Here is a 16428-nt window from a genome sequence, read left to right on the forward strand (position 1 = left end):
GCATGCTTGAGCAGTGTTTTTATTCTCCTCTCTAGTCATCTGCCCAACCATCCATTTCTTTAAGTTTCCCTTTTGTGTTTTAGCTCACTGAAGATTTCTCTGTTAAGCCAAGCTGGTCTCCTGCCATATTTGCTATTCTTTCTGAACATCGGGATGGTTTGTTCCTATGCCCTCAATAAGGTTCCTTTAAAATACAGCCAGCTCTCCTGGACTCCTTTCCCCCCTCATATTAGCTTCCCAGGGGATCCTGCCCATCAGCTCCCTGAAGGAATCAAAGTCTGCTTTTCTGAAGTCCAGAGTCCGTATCCTGCTTTTCACTGCTGCGTGCAGCTACACATTGCAATGAGCGTGGACGCAGCCTGCCTTTCCCTGTAGCATGTAGCTACATGTGCCCTACATGCCGCCTTAAGCATAGGCAAGTATAGATAAGGTCTTAGAGCCCCGCTGCTCCCCAGTCCATGTCTCTTTGCAATCCTCTGGTGGACTTTGGAATGAGCAGCCACTGAGCCATACATGCAGCTGCATCAAATCCGCCTCCCCTGGCCAGCAGGGGAGCCACATGGGGCCGGATGCAATGCACCCGAGGGTGCTGCGGGAGTTGGCTGAGGTGATTTCAGAGCCATTGGCTATTATCTTTGAAAGCTCGTGGGAACAGGGGGAGGTCCCTGAGGACTGGAAAAAAGCAAATATAGTGCCCATCTTCAAAAAAGGGAGGAAAGAGGATCCAGGGAACTACAGACCGGTCAGCCTCACCTCAATCCCTGGAAAAATCATGGAGCAGGTCCTTAAGGAATCCATTTTAAGGCACTTGGAAGAGAGGATGGTGATCAGGAACAGTCAACACGGATTCACCAAGGGAAAGTCATGCCTGACCAACCTGATTGCTTTCTATGATGAGGTGACTGGCTCTGTGGATGTAGGGAAGGCGGTGGATGTGATATACCTTGACTTTAGCAAAGCTTTTGATACTGTCTCACACAGTATTCTTATCAGCAAGTTAAAGAAGTATGGGTTGGATGAATGGACTATAAAATGGATAGAGAACTGGCTAGAGCATAGGGCTCAACGAGTAGTGATCAATGGCTCCATGTCTAGCTGACAACCGGTCACAAGCGGAGTTCCCCAGGGGTCGGTCCTGGGGCCGGTTTTGTTCAACATCTTTATTAATGATCTGGAGGATGGGGTAGATTGCACCCTCAGCAAGTTTGCGGACGCCACTAAGCTGGGGGGAGTGGTAGATACCCTGGAGGGTAGGGATAGGATACAGAGTGACCTAAACAAACTGGAGGATTGGGCCAAAAGAAATCTAATGAGGTTCAACAAGGACAAGTGCAGAGTCCTCCACTTAGGAAGGAAGAATCCCATGCACAGCTATAGACTGGGGACCGACGAGCTGGGCAGCAGCTCTGCAGAAAAGGATCTGGGGGTAACGGTGGATAAAAATCTGGATATGAGTCAGCAGTGTGCCCTGGTTGTCAAGAAGGCTAATGGCATATTGGGCTGCATTAGGAGGGGCATCGCCAGCAGGTCACGGGAAGTGATTATTCTCCTCTATTCGGCATTGGTGAGGCCGCATTTAGAATATTGTGTCCAGTTTTGGGCCCCCCACTACAAAAAGGATGTGGACAAGTTGGAGAGAGTGCAGCGGAGGGCAACCAAAATGATTAGGGGACTGGAGCACAGGACTTATGAGGAGAGGCTGAGGGAACTGGGCTTGTTTAGTCTGCAAAAGAGAAGAGTGAGGGGGGATTTGATAGCGGCCTTTAACTACCTGAAAGGGGGTTCCAGGGAGGAGGGGTTTAGGCTGTTCTCGGAGGTGGCAGATGACAGAACAAGGAGCAACGGTCTCAAGTTGCAGGGAGGGAGGTCTAGGTTGGACATTAGGAAAAAGTTTTTTACTGGAATGGGTTACCTAGGGAGGTGGTGGAATCTCCATCCTTAGAGGTTTTTAAGCTGAGGCTTGACAAAGCCCTGGTTGGGATGATATAGCTGAGGTTAGTCCTGCTTTGAGCAGGGGGTTGGACTAGATGACCTCCTGAGGTCCCTTCCAACTCTAATATTCTATGATTCTATGAATAGAGCAGGCCACAAAAAAATGGGGTTTCTTGTTGACCCCAGGATGTATTCAATGGGGTGGGGAAGCAGCCAACGGGGAGTTGGGATAGGGTATAAACCCAGAAAACAAGTGAGTGAACAGCAGCTGCTCCAGAATTAGGGTCGACTGCTGCACCTGGGATTAGCTCCTGCCCTGCAGCTGAACACCTTTATTGACCAGACCACTCAATTGGCTGAGAGGTGTCACCAAACCTGTTTTTTAGCCCAGCAGCAACATTAGGCCAGTGATTGCTCAATGCTTATGCCCACAGCTGCAATTGTTCCTGTGCCAGCCTTGCTCCAGCCCTGCTTCAGTGCACTCCACCCCTGCTCAGTTCCTGATTATGGCTCTGACTCTTGGCTCTAACTCCTGGTTCCTTGCTCTGGCTCTGACCTTCAGTGTTGTTGCTTGCCTGACCACCACTAGGACTAACTGCCTCTGCTCTGATCACTAGGCCTGACTGCCCATGCCCAAGTCCGTGACAATAGCTCTGCTTGTGTACTTTGCCACAGAGTCCCCTAGCTGCAATCATGACCAGGAGCAACTTTCTCCCCTCCTCCTCCCTGTCTTAGGTGATAACTTGCAGTTCCAACACAGTCCGCAATACCTTGCACATTCCAACTTACAGCACCATTAACACTTCACTTTCATGCTCACAACTACTAGGCCAGATTCAATCCTTTGCTTTGATAGCATTATGTGGCTCGGGAGTTGTGAAACCGCTTGAAGAATGGTTTGACTAGTTTTCTGTGGATTCCTTTATTGGTGGCATTGGGCTTTTGTAGCCATATCTCTGAGCAATCCTTGGATGCCAGAATGGCCTCTGGGGGCCATAGGAAATGGGGTCTAAAATGGAACAGCCTGGAGGCTGCAATCTCTTGCTTTGGTAACCAGGTTGGCATCCAGAGGATAGGGTATTCCCCTTTTACTGAGGCCTATGAGGTCCATTTAATGGTGTAACAGGAAAAATTTGGAAACCAGTCTGACATTTTTAGGGGGGTGGGAGGGGGTGAAGGGGGCTAGGGAGAGGAGTGGGAGAGGGAATTGTTTTGATTTAGGTTTTATGGTCTATGCCAATTTGACACTTACCAGAGGAAGATTCAGTTTTATCTGGGAAAGAGACATAAATAAGCTCCTAGAATGTGTGGTAGGAAAGTGCCCCTCTGCACACCTGACAGTTGTTATTCCTGAATCTATGCTACGGAGAAATATGCTTACAGGATGGGGGAATCTATCCTGGGAAACAGTGACTGAAAAAGATTTGGAGGTTGTAGTGGATAATGAGCTGAACATGAGCTCGCAGTGCTATTGTGGTCCTTGGATGCATAAACAGGGATTCCCGAATAGGAGTAGAAAGGTTATTTTACCTCTGTTTTTGACACTGGTTCGACTGCTGTTGGAATATTGTGTCCAGTTCTGGTGTCTCACAAAATTCAAGAAGGAGGTTGAAATATTGGAGAGGGTTCAAAGAAGAGCCACAAGAATGATTAAAGGTTTGGAAAACCTCCCTTATTTATGATGGCAGACTTAAAGCGCTCAATCTGTTTATCTTAACAAAGAGAAGGGTATGGCTTGACTTGATCACAGTCTGTAAGTTCGTACAAGAGGAACAGATATTTAATAATGGGCTCTTCAATCTAGCAGAGAAAGGTATAACATGATCCAATGGCTGGAAATTGAAGCTAGACAAATTCAGACTGGAAATAAGTGATGATAATTAATCATTGGAACAGTTTACAAAGGGTTGTGGTCAATTCTCCAACACTGAAAATTTTAAAATCAAGATTAGATATTTTTCTGAAAGATGTGTTCTAGGAATTGTGCTGGGCCTTATGTTATACAGGAGGTCAGACTAAATGATCATAATGATCCCTTCTGGCCTTGGAATCTATTAATCTCTTTATTGTTCGTAAATCTATGCCTCAGAGAAATAGTATTGTAGAGAGGTGGGTGTGGGAAGTAATAGGTCTCAGCTCTTAAAACATAAAATAAAGACTCTTAAAATGACAAAAAAGTGTATCTGATATAACCATGTGGGCTATGAACAAAGTGTCCTTTAACCTATTTCTGATAATTGGAGAGGAAGCTATCTAGGAAGTGTAAGAATTTTTGATCGATTCCATCACAATTCACATATAGAATATTTCACTTGGATTTAACCAATTAGACATGAAAAATTAATCTACTTTTAAAAATGAAATGATCTAGAATATTTACAATTAAAATATATTATTTAAGTTTCACAAAACATTATATCCCACAAAAAAGAATGTAACTTTGTGAAACTTGAAAAATGATCCTGAAGCCATCTTTGGTCAACTGACTCCTTCATAGGGGTCAGACCAATGGTTCATCTAGCCCAGTATCCTGTCTTCAAACGGTGGTCAGATGCTTCAGAGGGAGTGAACAGAACAGTGCAGTTTATCTAGTGATCTACTCCCTGTTGTCCAATCCCAGCTTCTAGCAGTCTGAGATTTAGGAACACGCAGAGTATGGGGCTGTGTCCCTGACCATCTTGGCTAATAGTCATTGATGGACATATCCTCCATGAACAAATATAATTCTGTTTTGAACCTCATGGTACTTTTGGCCTTCACAACGTATCCTGGTAACAAGTTCCACAGGTTGACTGTGTCTTGTGTGAAGTATTTTCTTCTGTTTGTTTTAAACTGCTGCCTACTGATTTCATTGGGTGACCTCTGGATCATGAGTTATGTGAAGGGGTATTCTTATTCACTTTCTCCAAACTATTCATGATTTTATAGACCTCTATCATATCTCCCCTCATTCGTCTCTTTTAGAAACTGAACAGTTTCAGTGTTTTTAATCTCTTCTCAAATAGAAGCTGTCCATAATGTTTGGCCTGGTCTACATTGACAATGTAAGTTGAAGGAATGCGACTTCCGTTGACCACATAAAGTGTGTGTCTCCATTGGCACGTCATTTCCGCCGACCTAAATCATGGTAAAATTCGACTTACTAAAACCGCCTCCACAAGTGGAGTAGCGCTGATGTCGAATTGTATGGGTCGAATGAGTGTCAGTGTAGGCAGATTCCAATGTAAATCGACATCATTGGCTTCCAGGAGGTATCCCATAATGCTCTGTTGTGACCGCTCTGGAAATTCACACTCTGCTGCACCGCGGCCACGTACACAGGAAACAGACCCTCGCTTCAAGCCCCGGGAAATTTTGAATTTGAATTTTGAATATTTGGGATTGTTTATAATGGATGAGGAAATGAATAAAGCAATTTCCACAACATTATTTTTTTTTACCTATAGTTATTAAGCTGCATTTAAAAACATATTTCTCCTCTCCCAATTTTCCGGTTCTGGTTAGATTACTGTATTTTTCCTTGATAAAACCTATTTTAAAATTTCTGTTGAAGATTTCTGAAGCATTATATTTTAAGTGATTAACAATTGTGTGTGTGATACATTTAGATAGATATAGATATATATAAAGGGACATACACATATATATGAAGGTGTACCTCCATGTCCACCCTGATAAATTGTCAAAGGTGTGAGTCTGCCAAGTGCTGAGCATCCATTTTTCAGGGTTGAGCCCCCACAACTCCCACTGAAAGAATCTTGCAAAGTGTGCTTAGTATCTGGCTCTAGTTTGCGACATAATAGCAAGTGGCTTATGATATGACTATCCTGCAACAGTGTCCAAATTTTAGGACTTTCAGATCCTGAGTTCCTGAGAGGACTTGTTGAATAAGAACTGATTCATGATAGATTATAAAACTAATAATTTACTTATTCCAAAATATATCTAAACCCACCCCCAAGAGTGTTGGTCAACTGTAGTAGAATAAACAACAAAGACAATATGTACTATATATTAACATTATCTTTGGGAAGTGAACATGGAAAAATTTATGAAGAATTAATCTTCAAGTAATTATTGTTGCTAGTCTCTACTCACTATTTACAGTGTCAGAGGTGTAGATTCCAAGACAAATACAAGAAAGTATCACTACCATGAGGAGCTTAGAATATAAGGTGATCCAATCCCATGATGGGCTGTGTTCCACTTCTCATTGAATTCAAGTCCCATATTGGATAATGTAAGGACAAAAGAACATCAGGAGAAATCTATAGCCAAGTCCTGTAATAGATTCTGTGTGGATGGACTCTTGTGACTGTGTGGAATCCCATTAAAATTAACAGGACTCCATACAGTTGCGTGACATTTATAGTTGTATATGGAGGGAGCAATGTCTTCTGAAGAATTCTGACATTCATTCCCCATATATCTATCTTTAAGAATCCCTTCCTACCAAATTCGTGTGAGAGTTGCAGCTGAATGTTGAAATTATATGAAGTATAGGCACTAGCTTATGGAAACTGGCTATTTTTGCACAATATATTATACTGCTTTATCCTCTTTCATTTTTTAGTCATAGCAGTCTCTGTTTTGGATTTTAGATGGTAGAATGTAAAATCTGAATGGGTTTTATTACAGTATTTTAATCTGGTGCTATATTTCAAGCACATTCAATATTTCAGTTGCTGGTTACTTGGCATTAAATTTCAGGTAGATGTCACCACATTTTTCTACATATGTTAAATAAACATTCTTAGGATAATTAATAAATGTTATTTTATCGATATTTTTAAATGCAAAACATTGATACTTAATACTAAGTAATTATTGTCATAGACTTATCACAAGACTCATTGTTGATAATGCTTAAGTTCCAGTTGACCGTGATACTCAGTGTGAAAAATTCTCTGTGTATTGTATTTTAGATATATTTACAAAGACATTAAATGCCTGATACAAAGTACACTAATTCTGTATACATTGTTAGTAATAGAATTCCTTTAAAAATTTTCAGAGGACATTAAGGATGCATGGTTAAACGTTCAAAGGTCAAGAAAGGCAAGAGTTACAGTTGCACATGCAACCTTAACTCTTCCTTTGTATGCATGCTTTACAATACAGTCTTTAGCCAGTCATATACTATTTCACAAATAATACAGTATAAGATCAAACATCTTTCTGTAATTTTAGGCATATGTGTTAGAAGATTCAATTATTTTACATTATACTATGTGTATGCAAGTCAAGTTAATAACATTAATTTCAATACAAAGTGCACAATGAATGATACAAGGAGTCTGAACCTTTCAAAATGCATGTACAAGATTGTAGAAAAATGTACGATATTGTATTACTTGAAAATTAGAATGTGATCATGTAATTAAAGACTCTTTTGTACTATATATACAGGGAACCAAAATTTAGTCCATGTTCCTGAAAACACTTATGCATGTGCTTAACATTACTGTCATGAATAGATCCACTGATTTCAATGAAACTAGTCACAGTAGTAAAGTTAAGCACATGTTTAAGTGTTTAGTGTCTAAGACAGGAAACAAAGGATAAGGATAAATGGTCAGTTTTCACAATGGAGATAGGTAAATAACATGGGGTCCCCCAAGGATCTGTACTGGAAATATGTTCAACATATTTATTAATGATCTGGAAAAGGGGGTGAACAGTGAAGTGACAAAGTCTTCAGACAATACAAAATTATTCAAGATAGTTAAGTGCAAAGCCGACTGTGGAGAGTTACAGAGGGATCTTAAAAAGTGAGTGAGTGTGCAAGAAAATGACAGATAAAATTCAACATTTATAAATCCAGAGTAATGCACATTGGAGAATATAATCCCAACTACACATATAATGATGAGTTCTAAATTAGCTATTGCCACTCAAGAAAGAGATATTGGAATTACCTGAAAACATCCTCTTGGAGTCTCTGAAAACATCCTCTCAATGTGCAGCAACAGTCAAAAAATCCAACAAAATATTAGAAACTATTCGGAAAGGCTTAGAAAATAAGACAGAAAATATCATAATGCCACTATCTAAATCCATGGTGTGCCCATACCCTGAATACTGTGTCCAGTTTTGGTTGCCCCTCATCAAAAAGGATATAGTAGAACTGGAAAAGGTTCAGAGAAGGGCAGCAAAGATGATCCTGGGTATGAAACTGCTTCCATCTGAGGAGAGACTAAAAATATTTGGGCTGTTCATCTTAGAAAAGAGACGACTAAGGGGGGTTATGTTAGAGGTCTATAAACTTGTGAACGGTTTGGAAAAAGTGAACAGAGAAGTGTTATTTACCCTTTTCCACAATACAAAAACCAGAGGTCACCTCATTAAATTAATAGGCAGCAGGTTTAATACAAACAAGAGGAAGTACTTTTTCACACAATGCACTGTTAACCTGTGGAATATATTGCCATGGGATGTTGTGATGGCCCGAAGTATAACTGGGTTCAAAGAAGCACTAGGAAAGTTCATGGAGGATAGGTCCATCAGTGCTATTAACCAAATGGCTAGAAATGCAATCCCATGCTCAGGGTGATCCTAAATCTCTGATTGCCAGAAGCTGGAAGGGGAAGACAAGGGGATGGATCTTTCCATTTGCCTTGTTCTGTACACTTCCCGTGAAGTTCTGGTACTGGTCACTATCAGAGAGAGGATACTGGGCTAGATGGACCATTGGTTCAACCCAGTATGGCAGTTCTTATGTTCTTCTATTAGCGTCCTATATTTAATGTCAGACAAATTCATCTGCTGCTTCAAATTTCGGATAGTTGCTCTTTTTTCAATAATTCCTCCTCTAGTTCCCATGAACTGGTTCTCAAATCTCAATTTGCAGGTCTCCATCCAGCTCATAGGAAATCTTTATGTTTCATGGCCAGGGGATATCATTACTAACTCAGTTCTATCTTTCAGTCTCTCAACTGTTGCAAGGGTATTTACCATATGCTTTTTAGAGGTAGCAGCTCACCTGAGGAGGAAGGGCCTTCATATGTACTCCATCTTGACAAGTGGTTGATTTAGGGACACATTTCCCAACAAGTGATCAGAAATGTTTACATGGGCCTTCAGTTGTTTTTCCCCATTAGACCTCAAGAATAATTGAGACAAGTCCATCCTCACCTGTTTTCAGTCAATTGAGTTTATAAGGGAAATGTTGGACTGAGTGTCAGCCAGACCTTTCCTTTTCAGGAGAGGTTTTGTACAATTAATTATATCATTTCAAAACTCCGCTCCCAGCCAAAAACCTCAGAGAGAGTTTGCTTCAGCATGCTGGGTCACATGATAGTTTAGTACATGTCTCCACATGCAAAACTGCGTCTCTATCCTTTTCAGGGATGGTTAAGATAAATTTATCATTCAGTTAGACACAGCATGGATTATTGGTAGAAGTTCCTCCAACAGCACTGATATATCAGTGTTGGTAGACCGATCCCCTTCAATTTTATTTCACTGACCGGTTTTCCCTTTTAAAGACAATTGTGACAGATGCATCCACACGGGGCTGGGGTTCTCATTTAGACAGCCTCCGGATTCAGAGGCTATGATCTCACACATACATTTATTAGGGCTCAGATGTTTGTCTAGCCTGCAAGGCTTTCCTACCCCTCCTTCAGGGCATAACTGCCAGGCTCTTACAGACAGTACAATGGTGATGCAGTATATAAATAAACAAGGTGGGGAAAGATCTTCCCCTTTATGTCAAGAAGAGATTTTTTTGTGGGAATCAGCCTGGTATCCCTTCATTTACCAGGGTCCCACAACTTGGCAAATCATCTCAGTGAGAAGGGCTCGGTTACTCCTAAGAGGGAATTGAAAGACTCAATTCTGGATCAGATATTCATGAGATAGGGGAGCCCCTCAATAGACATACTTGCTAACACTATAAACAAGAAGTGCCCCAATTTTTCTCCCCAAAAGGACTGAGCTCACCTTCACTAGCAGATGTTTTTCTGATTTGGTGGGGAAAGGTTCTGCTGTGTCTTCCCCTCTCCCATTAATTCCCAGGAAAATACATGAAGATCATGCTGACATAATAATGTTTGGGCAATCTGTTTTGGATTTTCTGACCTATCAATACATCCACTCTTTCCACTTTTAAATCTTCCCGACATTTTTCAGAATCATGGTCTGGTGCTCCATCCAATGTCTCTATATCTGACAGCATGGAGGCTACTGGTTGAATTCTATTGATAGAAGTTGTTCCAAGGCAGTTCAAGAGGTTTTAATTCAGAGCAGAAAGGCTAATGCGTAAAACTAAACGGAATTGTTTTTACTTATGGGCTATTGAAAGTCATTCAACCTTGGGAGTCTTATGATTCTTTTATCTTTGGCTACTTGTTGCTAAAACACTCAGGATTTTCAATTACATCTATCACTCACAATCTCTGCATTTCATCCACATGTTGGGGGTCATTCTGTTTTTCCCCATCCTACTGTATCAAGATTTTTGAAAGGACTGACTCAGATATTTCCACCAGTAAAGGAAATGGTTGTGTAGTGTTGACAGGACTTGAATGTGGTGTTTCTAGCATTAATGGACTCTACCTTTGAACCTATGTTATTGTCTTTTGTTATTCCATCTGTAACCCTTCTGCCAGACCGCAGCAGCAAGGGCCGGGTTCTATATCTAGGGGTCCCTCTCAATGATACAACACCAAACTGGCTCGAGCCCCCACCCAGTCACCTGGGAAATTACTATCCCCTGGGCGCCCTCCAAAGGGCAATACTTCCCCTCTCACAAGCACAGAGTCTGAGTGTAGAAAGAAACCTTTTAATAGCAAAAGAGAGGTAACACAGCACTGGTTTGGGGAACAGTGCAAACAGAGTTCATGAACTCAATGAACCAAACCACTCCCAGAGTATGGGGCGTGTCCTTCGCCTCTCCCTTCCTTCTTCCCCCTGTACTGACCAGCGTGGTTGCAATGTCCACCTCTTGGGGGTGGCTCCACCCCCTCTGCCGCTCCTGTCCGACACGGGCTTGACCAGGCTCCCTCTGCCACTCCTGTCCGACACGGGCTTGACCAGGCCCCCTCTGCTGCGGTCTCCTACCGCCTTCGGGCCTCGCTGAGTCCCCGACCGCTGGCAGCAACCACGCCTGTTTCCCACCGACCACTGGCTCCGACTGCACCTGGCTCCCGCTGACTGCACTGGGCTGGCACCGACTGTGCCGACCCCTCTGCCAATCGCTGACCCGGCTGGCACCGACTGTGCCAGCCTCTCCACCGACTGCACCGGCACCGACTGTGCCGGCCTCGCCGCTGACCACATCAGGCTGCCACCGATGCCAGCCTCTCACCAGAGTTGCCTGGTGCTCACTCAGCTCTGTTAGTTGTCAGGCAAGGTTTCCCAGATCCTCTACTGGTTCAGCTCTTAGTGATTTCAGCTCTTAGTGATTTCAGCTCATGGGTAAACCTTCTGCTGACATACAGGCAATGTCCCTGCTTTCAAGAAACAAAAGACTCCAAGATGAGTCATTAATTCCATCTTTTAACAATGGGGAGAGAGAATCACTCCATGCCTGGGGGCAGCCCTTTACTAGGGCCAGTGTGATCCCAATAGGATACTGCTCCACCTCTCCCCTCCCCATTTCCAGGCTGAAACATCTGTCTGCCATCCTTGTGGAGCTCGGTTTAGTTTAGGGTGCAGATTCTATCATAACAAACTAAGCACAGTTTTGCTGACATCTGTTCATACAATTGAAGGACACATTTCATTACCCCAGCAGTTAACACAAAAGTGGTTTGTAGCCCAAAACCAGCCCTGCTAGCCATTTCCCATTATGCTCAGCACCTAGGTAAGTTATGCTAAATACTTAATTGTACTCATGCAGATACAAAGCCCATGCAAATAAAGTGCCCCCCTTTCAGCTGCTGAGCAGGGAGAGTGTCACTGAGAAACTCAGACCTGGCTTACACATCTTTCCATGAAAACTACATTTTTTAGTTATCACTTCAGCTTCCAGGATGAGTGAAATACAGGCCTTAACAGCAGGCCCCTCATACACAATATTCTATACAGTATTCCATTCAAATTTCACCCAACATACTTACTGAAAATTGTTTTGAATTTTCATATAAATCAAATTATATACCTGCCAGTATTTTTCCTCTAGCCTCACAACCATCCTACTTAAACCAGATTTCATACATTTGATGTTCGCTGAACTTTGTCCTTCTACCTCTTTAGAACAAAGTCATTTCATATATCATTCAGGTTTTGGGTGGCTTTTGGTAACAGATCTCAGGGTCAGACTGTTTCTGCTCAGAGGCTCTCGAAATGGGTTTCAGATTGTATTAAGATATTCTATGCCAGAAATAAACTCCCCCCTCCCTCTACACTCCAGTAAAGCTAATGTGACATCTGCAGCTTGTTTTAGAAGAGGCCCTATTTCTGAGATTGGTAGGGCACGTACTTGGGGTTCTGGTTGTACCTTTACTGAACACTACTCCATTGTGGCAGCATCTAGATCAGATGCCCAATTCAGCAGGGCTGTCCTACAGTTGTTGTTTAAATAGGAGTCCTATCAACCACCTCTTTGACAGGTAATTGATAGTTAATCATCTACAGTGGGATCCATGTAGGCAAATGTTGGAAGAAAAAAGAAAGCTTGCTTACCTTACAGTAACTGGAGTTTTTCAAGATGTCTTTGTCCATATGGATCCTATGACTCTCCCTCCTTCCCGGTTGATACAGAATCCTTTACTGGGGTATTCTGTGTTGGTGAAGGAGCTGAGTGGCGGTTGGAGCTGATCTGCCCTTTATGCCCTTGGAAGGGGTGTGAGAGCATGCAGTAGATGCACGCGCAGCCCAGGGGAGGCTCCCAGCTAAAAGAGTCCAGGCTCACATGCATGGGGCACACCCAACTACAGTGGGATCCATGAAGATAAAGGCACCTTGAAGAGCTCCAGTTACTGTAAGAGGTAAATAACCTCTGTTATTTCATGTTACATACCCATTGAAGCAAAGGGATCTGTGGAGCCCTTGCCTCATTCAGTGTGCATCCTGCCAGTGGGAGTTAACATTTCCCGTTCCTGACAAAGTCTGATCTTGCTTAGCTTCTGAGATCTGATCAAATGACTCTCAGCACAAGGTAGTGTGGTTGGCAAGATAGAGTACATTCTAACATCGCTGAGGTTAGAATCAAGACCGTAATCTTTTTTATTTTACTTTATTCTGACGTTATTCTTATTCTCATTTATATCTCTTTCATTTAATAAAAACAAATTAAAGCAAAACATACAAAAGATTCCCAACCTATATTGTAATTGCTAACTATCTTAAGTATTTGCATCTTTTAGCTACATGAATGCTCTGAAATCATTGATAATTTTTACTTAAGGCTTTTCAGTTACTATTTCAAGAGTAGTCAAAGGAATTAATTTTATATTTCAGGAACAGCAGCTGTAGCTGTTGCAGGTCTTCTAGCAGCTCTGCGCGTCACTGAGAACAAGCTGTCAGACCACACAATACTGTTCCAGGGAGCTGGAGAGGTATCTTTATTATACATCAGGAAAACTTCTCATGTGAAAACCTTGGTTTTCTTTATGAACAAGTTACATGTATCTGGTTCATAATAGGAGGTTTATTAGGCAAAATAATAACAATCACCTGCAAAATGTTTTGTTTCTTACTTCAAATATACACTTTGTTGAAACTCCTTTAGTTCATCTGATCAAGATAGATATTTTCATAGGATGCTTTGGGCAAATCACAGTCTGCTATTAAACTTCAGTTCTTTGATTGATGGTCCCTATGTGTATCCGTGAGCACCATGTGCCTGAGTCTAGAATTTTTTTACAATCAGTATCCAGTGGCCATCATGCTCAGAAGCTCTCCTTGTGTGCCGAATTGAGGGCATAAAGTTCACTGCATGCCAGTGTCTCTCCAGTTCCTTCTGATCGCTCCATGGTCTAAGTCAGAATCCTTAGTGTCTGAGCTTCATTTCTGCTGTGTCACTGCTGTAAATATATTGTATATAGTTGTTTTAGTTGTTCAGTATTTTTTTATTATAGAATAGTTGATAGTTATTTCCCCCCTTTTCTTCTCCATCCAAGGGAATATCCCCTCACCCCCAAATGCTGGGATGATGCCCTAGGGTTCCAGGGTTCAAAAACTGCATTTCCTTTCTTTGCTCCTTTTCTGTGCAAAATAAACATCAGCACTTCCTCAACTGTGAGAGTGAAACTCACATTTCAGTCAAGTGCAGCATCTGCTGCTCCTTCCCCCTCAGAAGTTGTGAGGGACAGGCACTGAGGCTTAGGAAATATCTGATGGAGAAGGCAATGAGACCTCAATCAGATCTGAGCTAGGGACTAACTCTGATACATCAATCTAAGCAAGAGGGTCGTGCCCCTTCGAGCACAAGCTCAGGAGTGGAGGCTAAAAGTCTTAAGCCTAAAGAAAAGGCTTCTAATGAAAGTAAGGGGCACTGTGCTGGGCCTGAAGAGTATATTAGGTCAATTAACCTATAGGTTGTACCTGGAGGAAAGCCAAGCAGTGCTAAGGCCTAATTGCTGATGAAGTGCAACTGCAGGAGGAGCTGGGCAGGGCTTATAAAGAGAGGAAGTTGGCAGTAGATGGGGGCTGCAATGAGGTGAACTTGTAGTCACACTCCCTGATACAAGAGGGAGAATAGAAGCCTGAGAAAGGACAGGGAAGGGGCAGTAAGGTCTGAGAGGTCTGAACTGCTGGTTTGAGGGTCCCTGGATTAGAACATGGAGTAGAGGGTGGGCTCAGATTCCCCTCCAGCCACTGCAGGAGTGGTGCAGGCAGCTCAGTGGATATGGAGCGTGCCTGAGTCTTTTGAGGAAGGAAGTTCTGATAATATCCAGGAATAGGAGGAGGATGATGATGACGACGGCCAGAGGGTTACGCCACCAAGGGGAGGCACTGCAGCTCCAGACCAGTGCAGTGGGTTGAATTGACCACCTGATGGGGCATGGATTTCATGAGCCAGTTCCCCAGATGAGTCATAAAGAGGCATCACGAGCTGTGATTAGCCAAACTCAACCCTGTTACATGTACTCTCATAGACATAGGAACAAACCATCTTGGTCTAAGACTGCCCTGAAGAGAAAGGAACCCTCCATGATCCCATCAAAGTCAAAAGAACCTTCATGCATGAGCGCTAAGGACTTAAGCCTGTGTAAATCTTCTCAGCAGGAGAAAGTGGCATGCAAGGATATGGATTTGCTGGTTCAGGGATCAATTTTGATGGTTAAGGATCAAGATAAATGGTTTCTGGTGCTCCCACCCACATTTAGTGCTGATGTTGTACCTATAGCAACATGACTCCAGATGGGTCTAACTTCCACTATGACCAAGGAAGCTCTGGTTCTGACTGTTCCACCAATAGACTGTCATTGCATGACAGGATGGATTGAGATCTTCATCACCCTGGAGGACATATTTGCTTTCGCTTACCCACATTCACTCCTCCTGTTGGGACTATCTGTATTCGGGGACATTGTTATGCCAGAGGAAGAGACTATCCAAAGGATTCAAAGTTGTTTTCCTGTTCCAGCCATCACTACCGTCAGTTATACTGGTAGTTCAGGATCTGACCTTTTCTTCCGGTGAGTCGGACTCCTCAGGAGGCCAGGCAGCTCCAGGTAAAGGTGACTCCGGAGAGAAGCCCTATAAATCAGGGTTCTGGCCTCCAGCCAGACATGATTAGGCAAGAGATAAGTGGTACCTTATGCCATAGGGTCCTCCCCCTCCCATTGATCCATCCTACTGGCACTATTGGGGCCATGAGAGCCCTAGTTTGGACACCCAGGATTGGTGCATGAGCCCTATTTATCATTGTCCGTCTACCCCAACCAGCCCTGTCAAGTATTTGGAGGAAGAAGGCGAGCTCTTTCTGACAGCTCTGTGAGTGATTTTATCATCTTCACCAGATGAGGTGGTTACTCCATCTTTTCTGTCTCTGCCAGATCACCAATATCAGGAGCTCATGCACAGGATGGCATCAGTACTGCAGATTCAGCTTGAGGAAGTCCAGGAGCCTCAGCACAGATTACTGAACATTTTTCAGCCTTCTGGTCCAAATTGTGTGGCTCTCCCCATTAATGAGGCCATCATGGACCCAGCAAAAGATGGTTTGGCACACTACTGCTTCTAGTGGTCCCACTCCTAAGAGGGCCGAGAAGCATTACTTTGTTCCATCCAGAGGAGGAGAGTTTTTATTCTTGCCCCCACCACCTAACTTCTTGGTGGTACAGGTGGCTACAGAGAGATCCAAGCAGCCACACCCCATGGATACTCTCTCTGATAAGGGATGCAAGCAGCTTGGCTTCCTGGGGAGAAAAGTCTTCTTTTTCCCTTCCAGTGCCTTCCACCCCGTGTGCTTTTACTTTGACAACCACACCAGTGAAGGACCCACCTCCAGGGGACAACCACAATGGGCCCACTACAATGGCCTGTCGACTGGCGTTGTTCCTTGGAATCTCGGCGCCAGTCTACAACACCTTGGTCCTGGTC

The 16428-nt window shown here is 43.1% G+C and overlaps 1 protein-coding gene across 1 annotated transcript in view; it reads left to right on the plus strand.

Annotated features, from left to right (window-relative positions):
* Window positions 1-16428, plus strand: part of ME1 (malic enzyme 1) — a 357418-nt gene that overhangs the window by 258687 nt on the left and 82303 nt on the right. Inside the window, exon 8 of the mRNA XM_067560758.1 lies at window positions 13339-13436. Within this exon, the coding sequence (XP_067416859.1) occupies window positions 13339-13436 (98 nt within the window). The remainder of the gene's footprint in view (window positions 1-13338; window positions 13437-16428) is intronic.

This window comes from Emydura macquarii, unplaced genomic scaffold (assembly GCF_026122565.2).
Source record: "Emydura macquarii macquarii isolate MOO-44397 ecotype Brisbane River unplaced genomic scaffold, CSIRO-AGI_Emac_v2 contig_2297, whole genome shotgun sequence".
Taxonomy (NCBI): domain Eukaryota; kingdom Metazoa; phylum Chordata; order Testudines; family Chelidae; genus Emydura; species Emydura macquarii.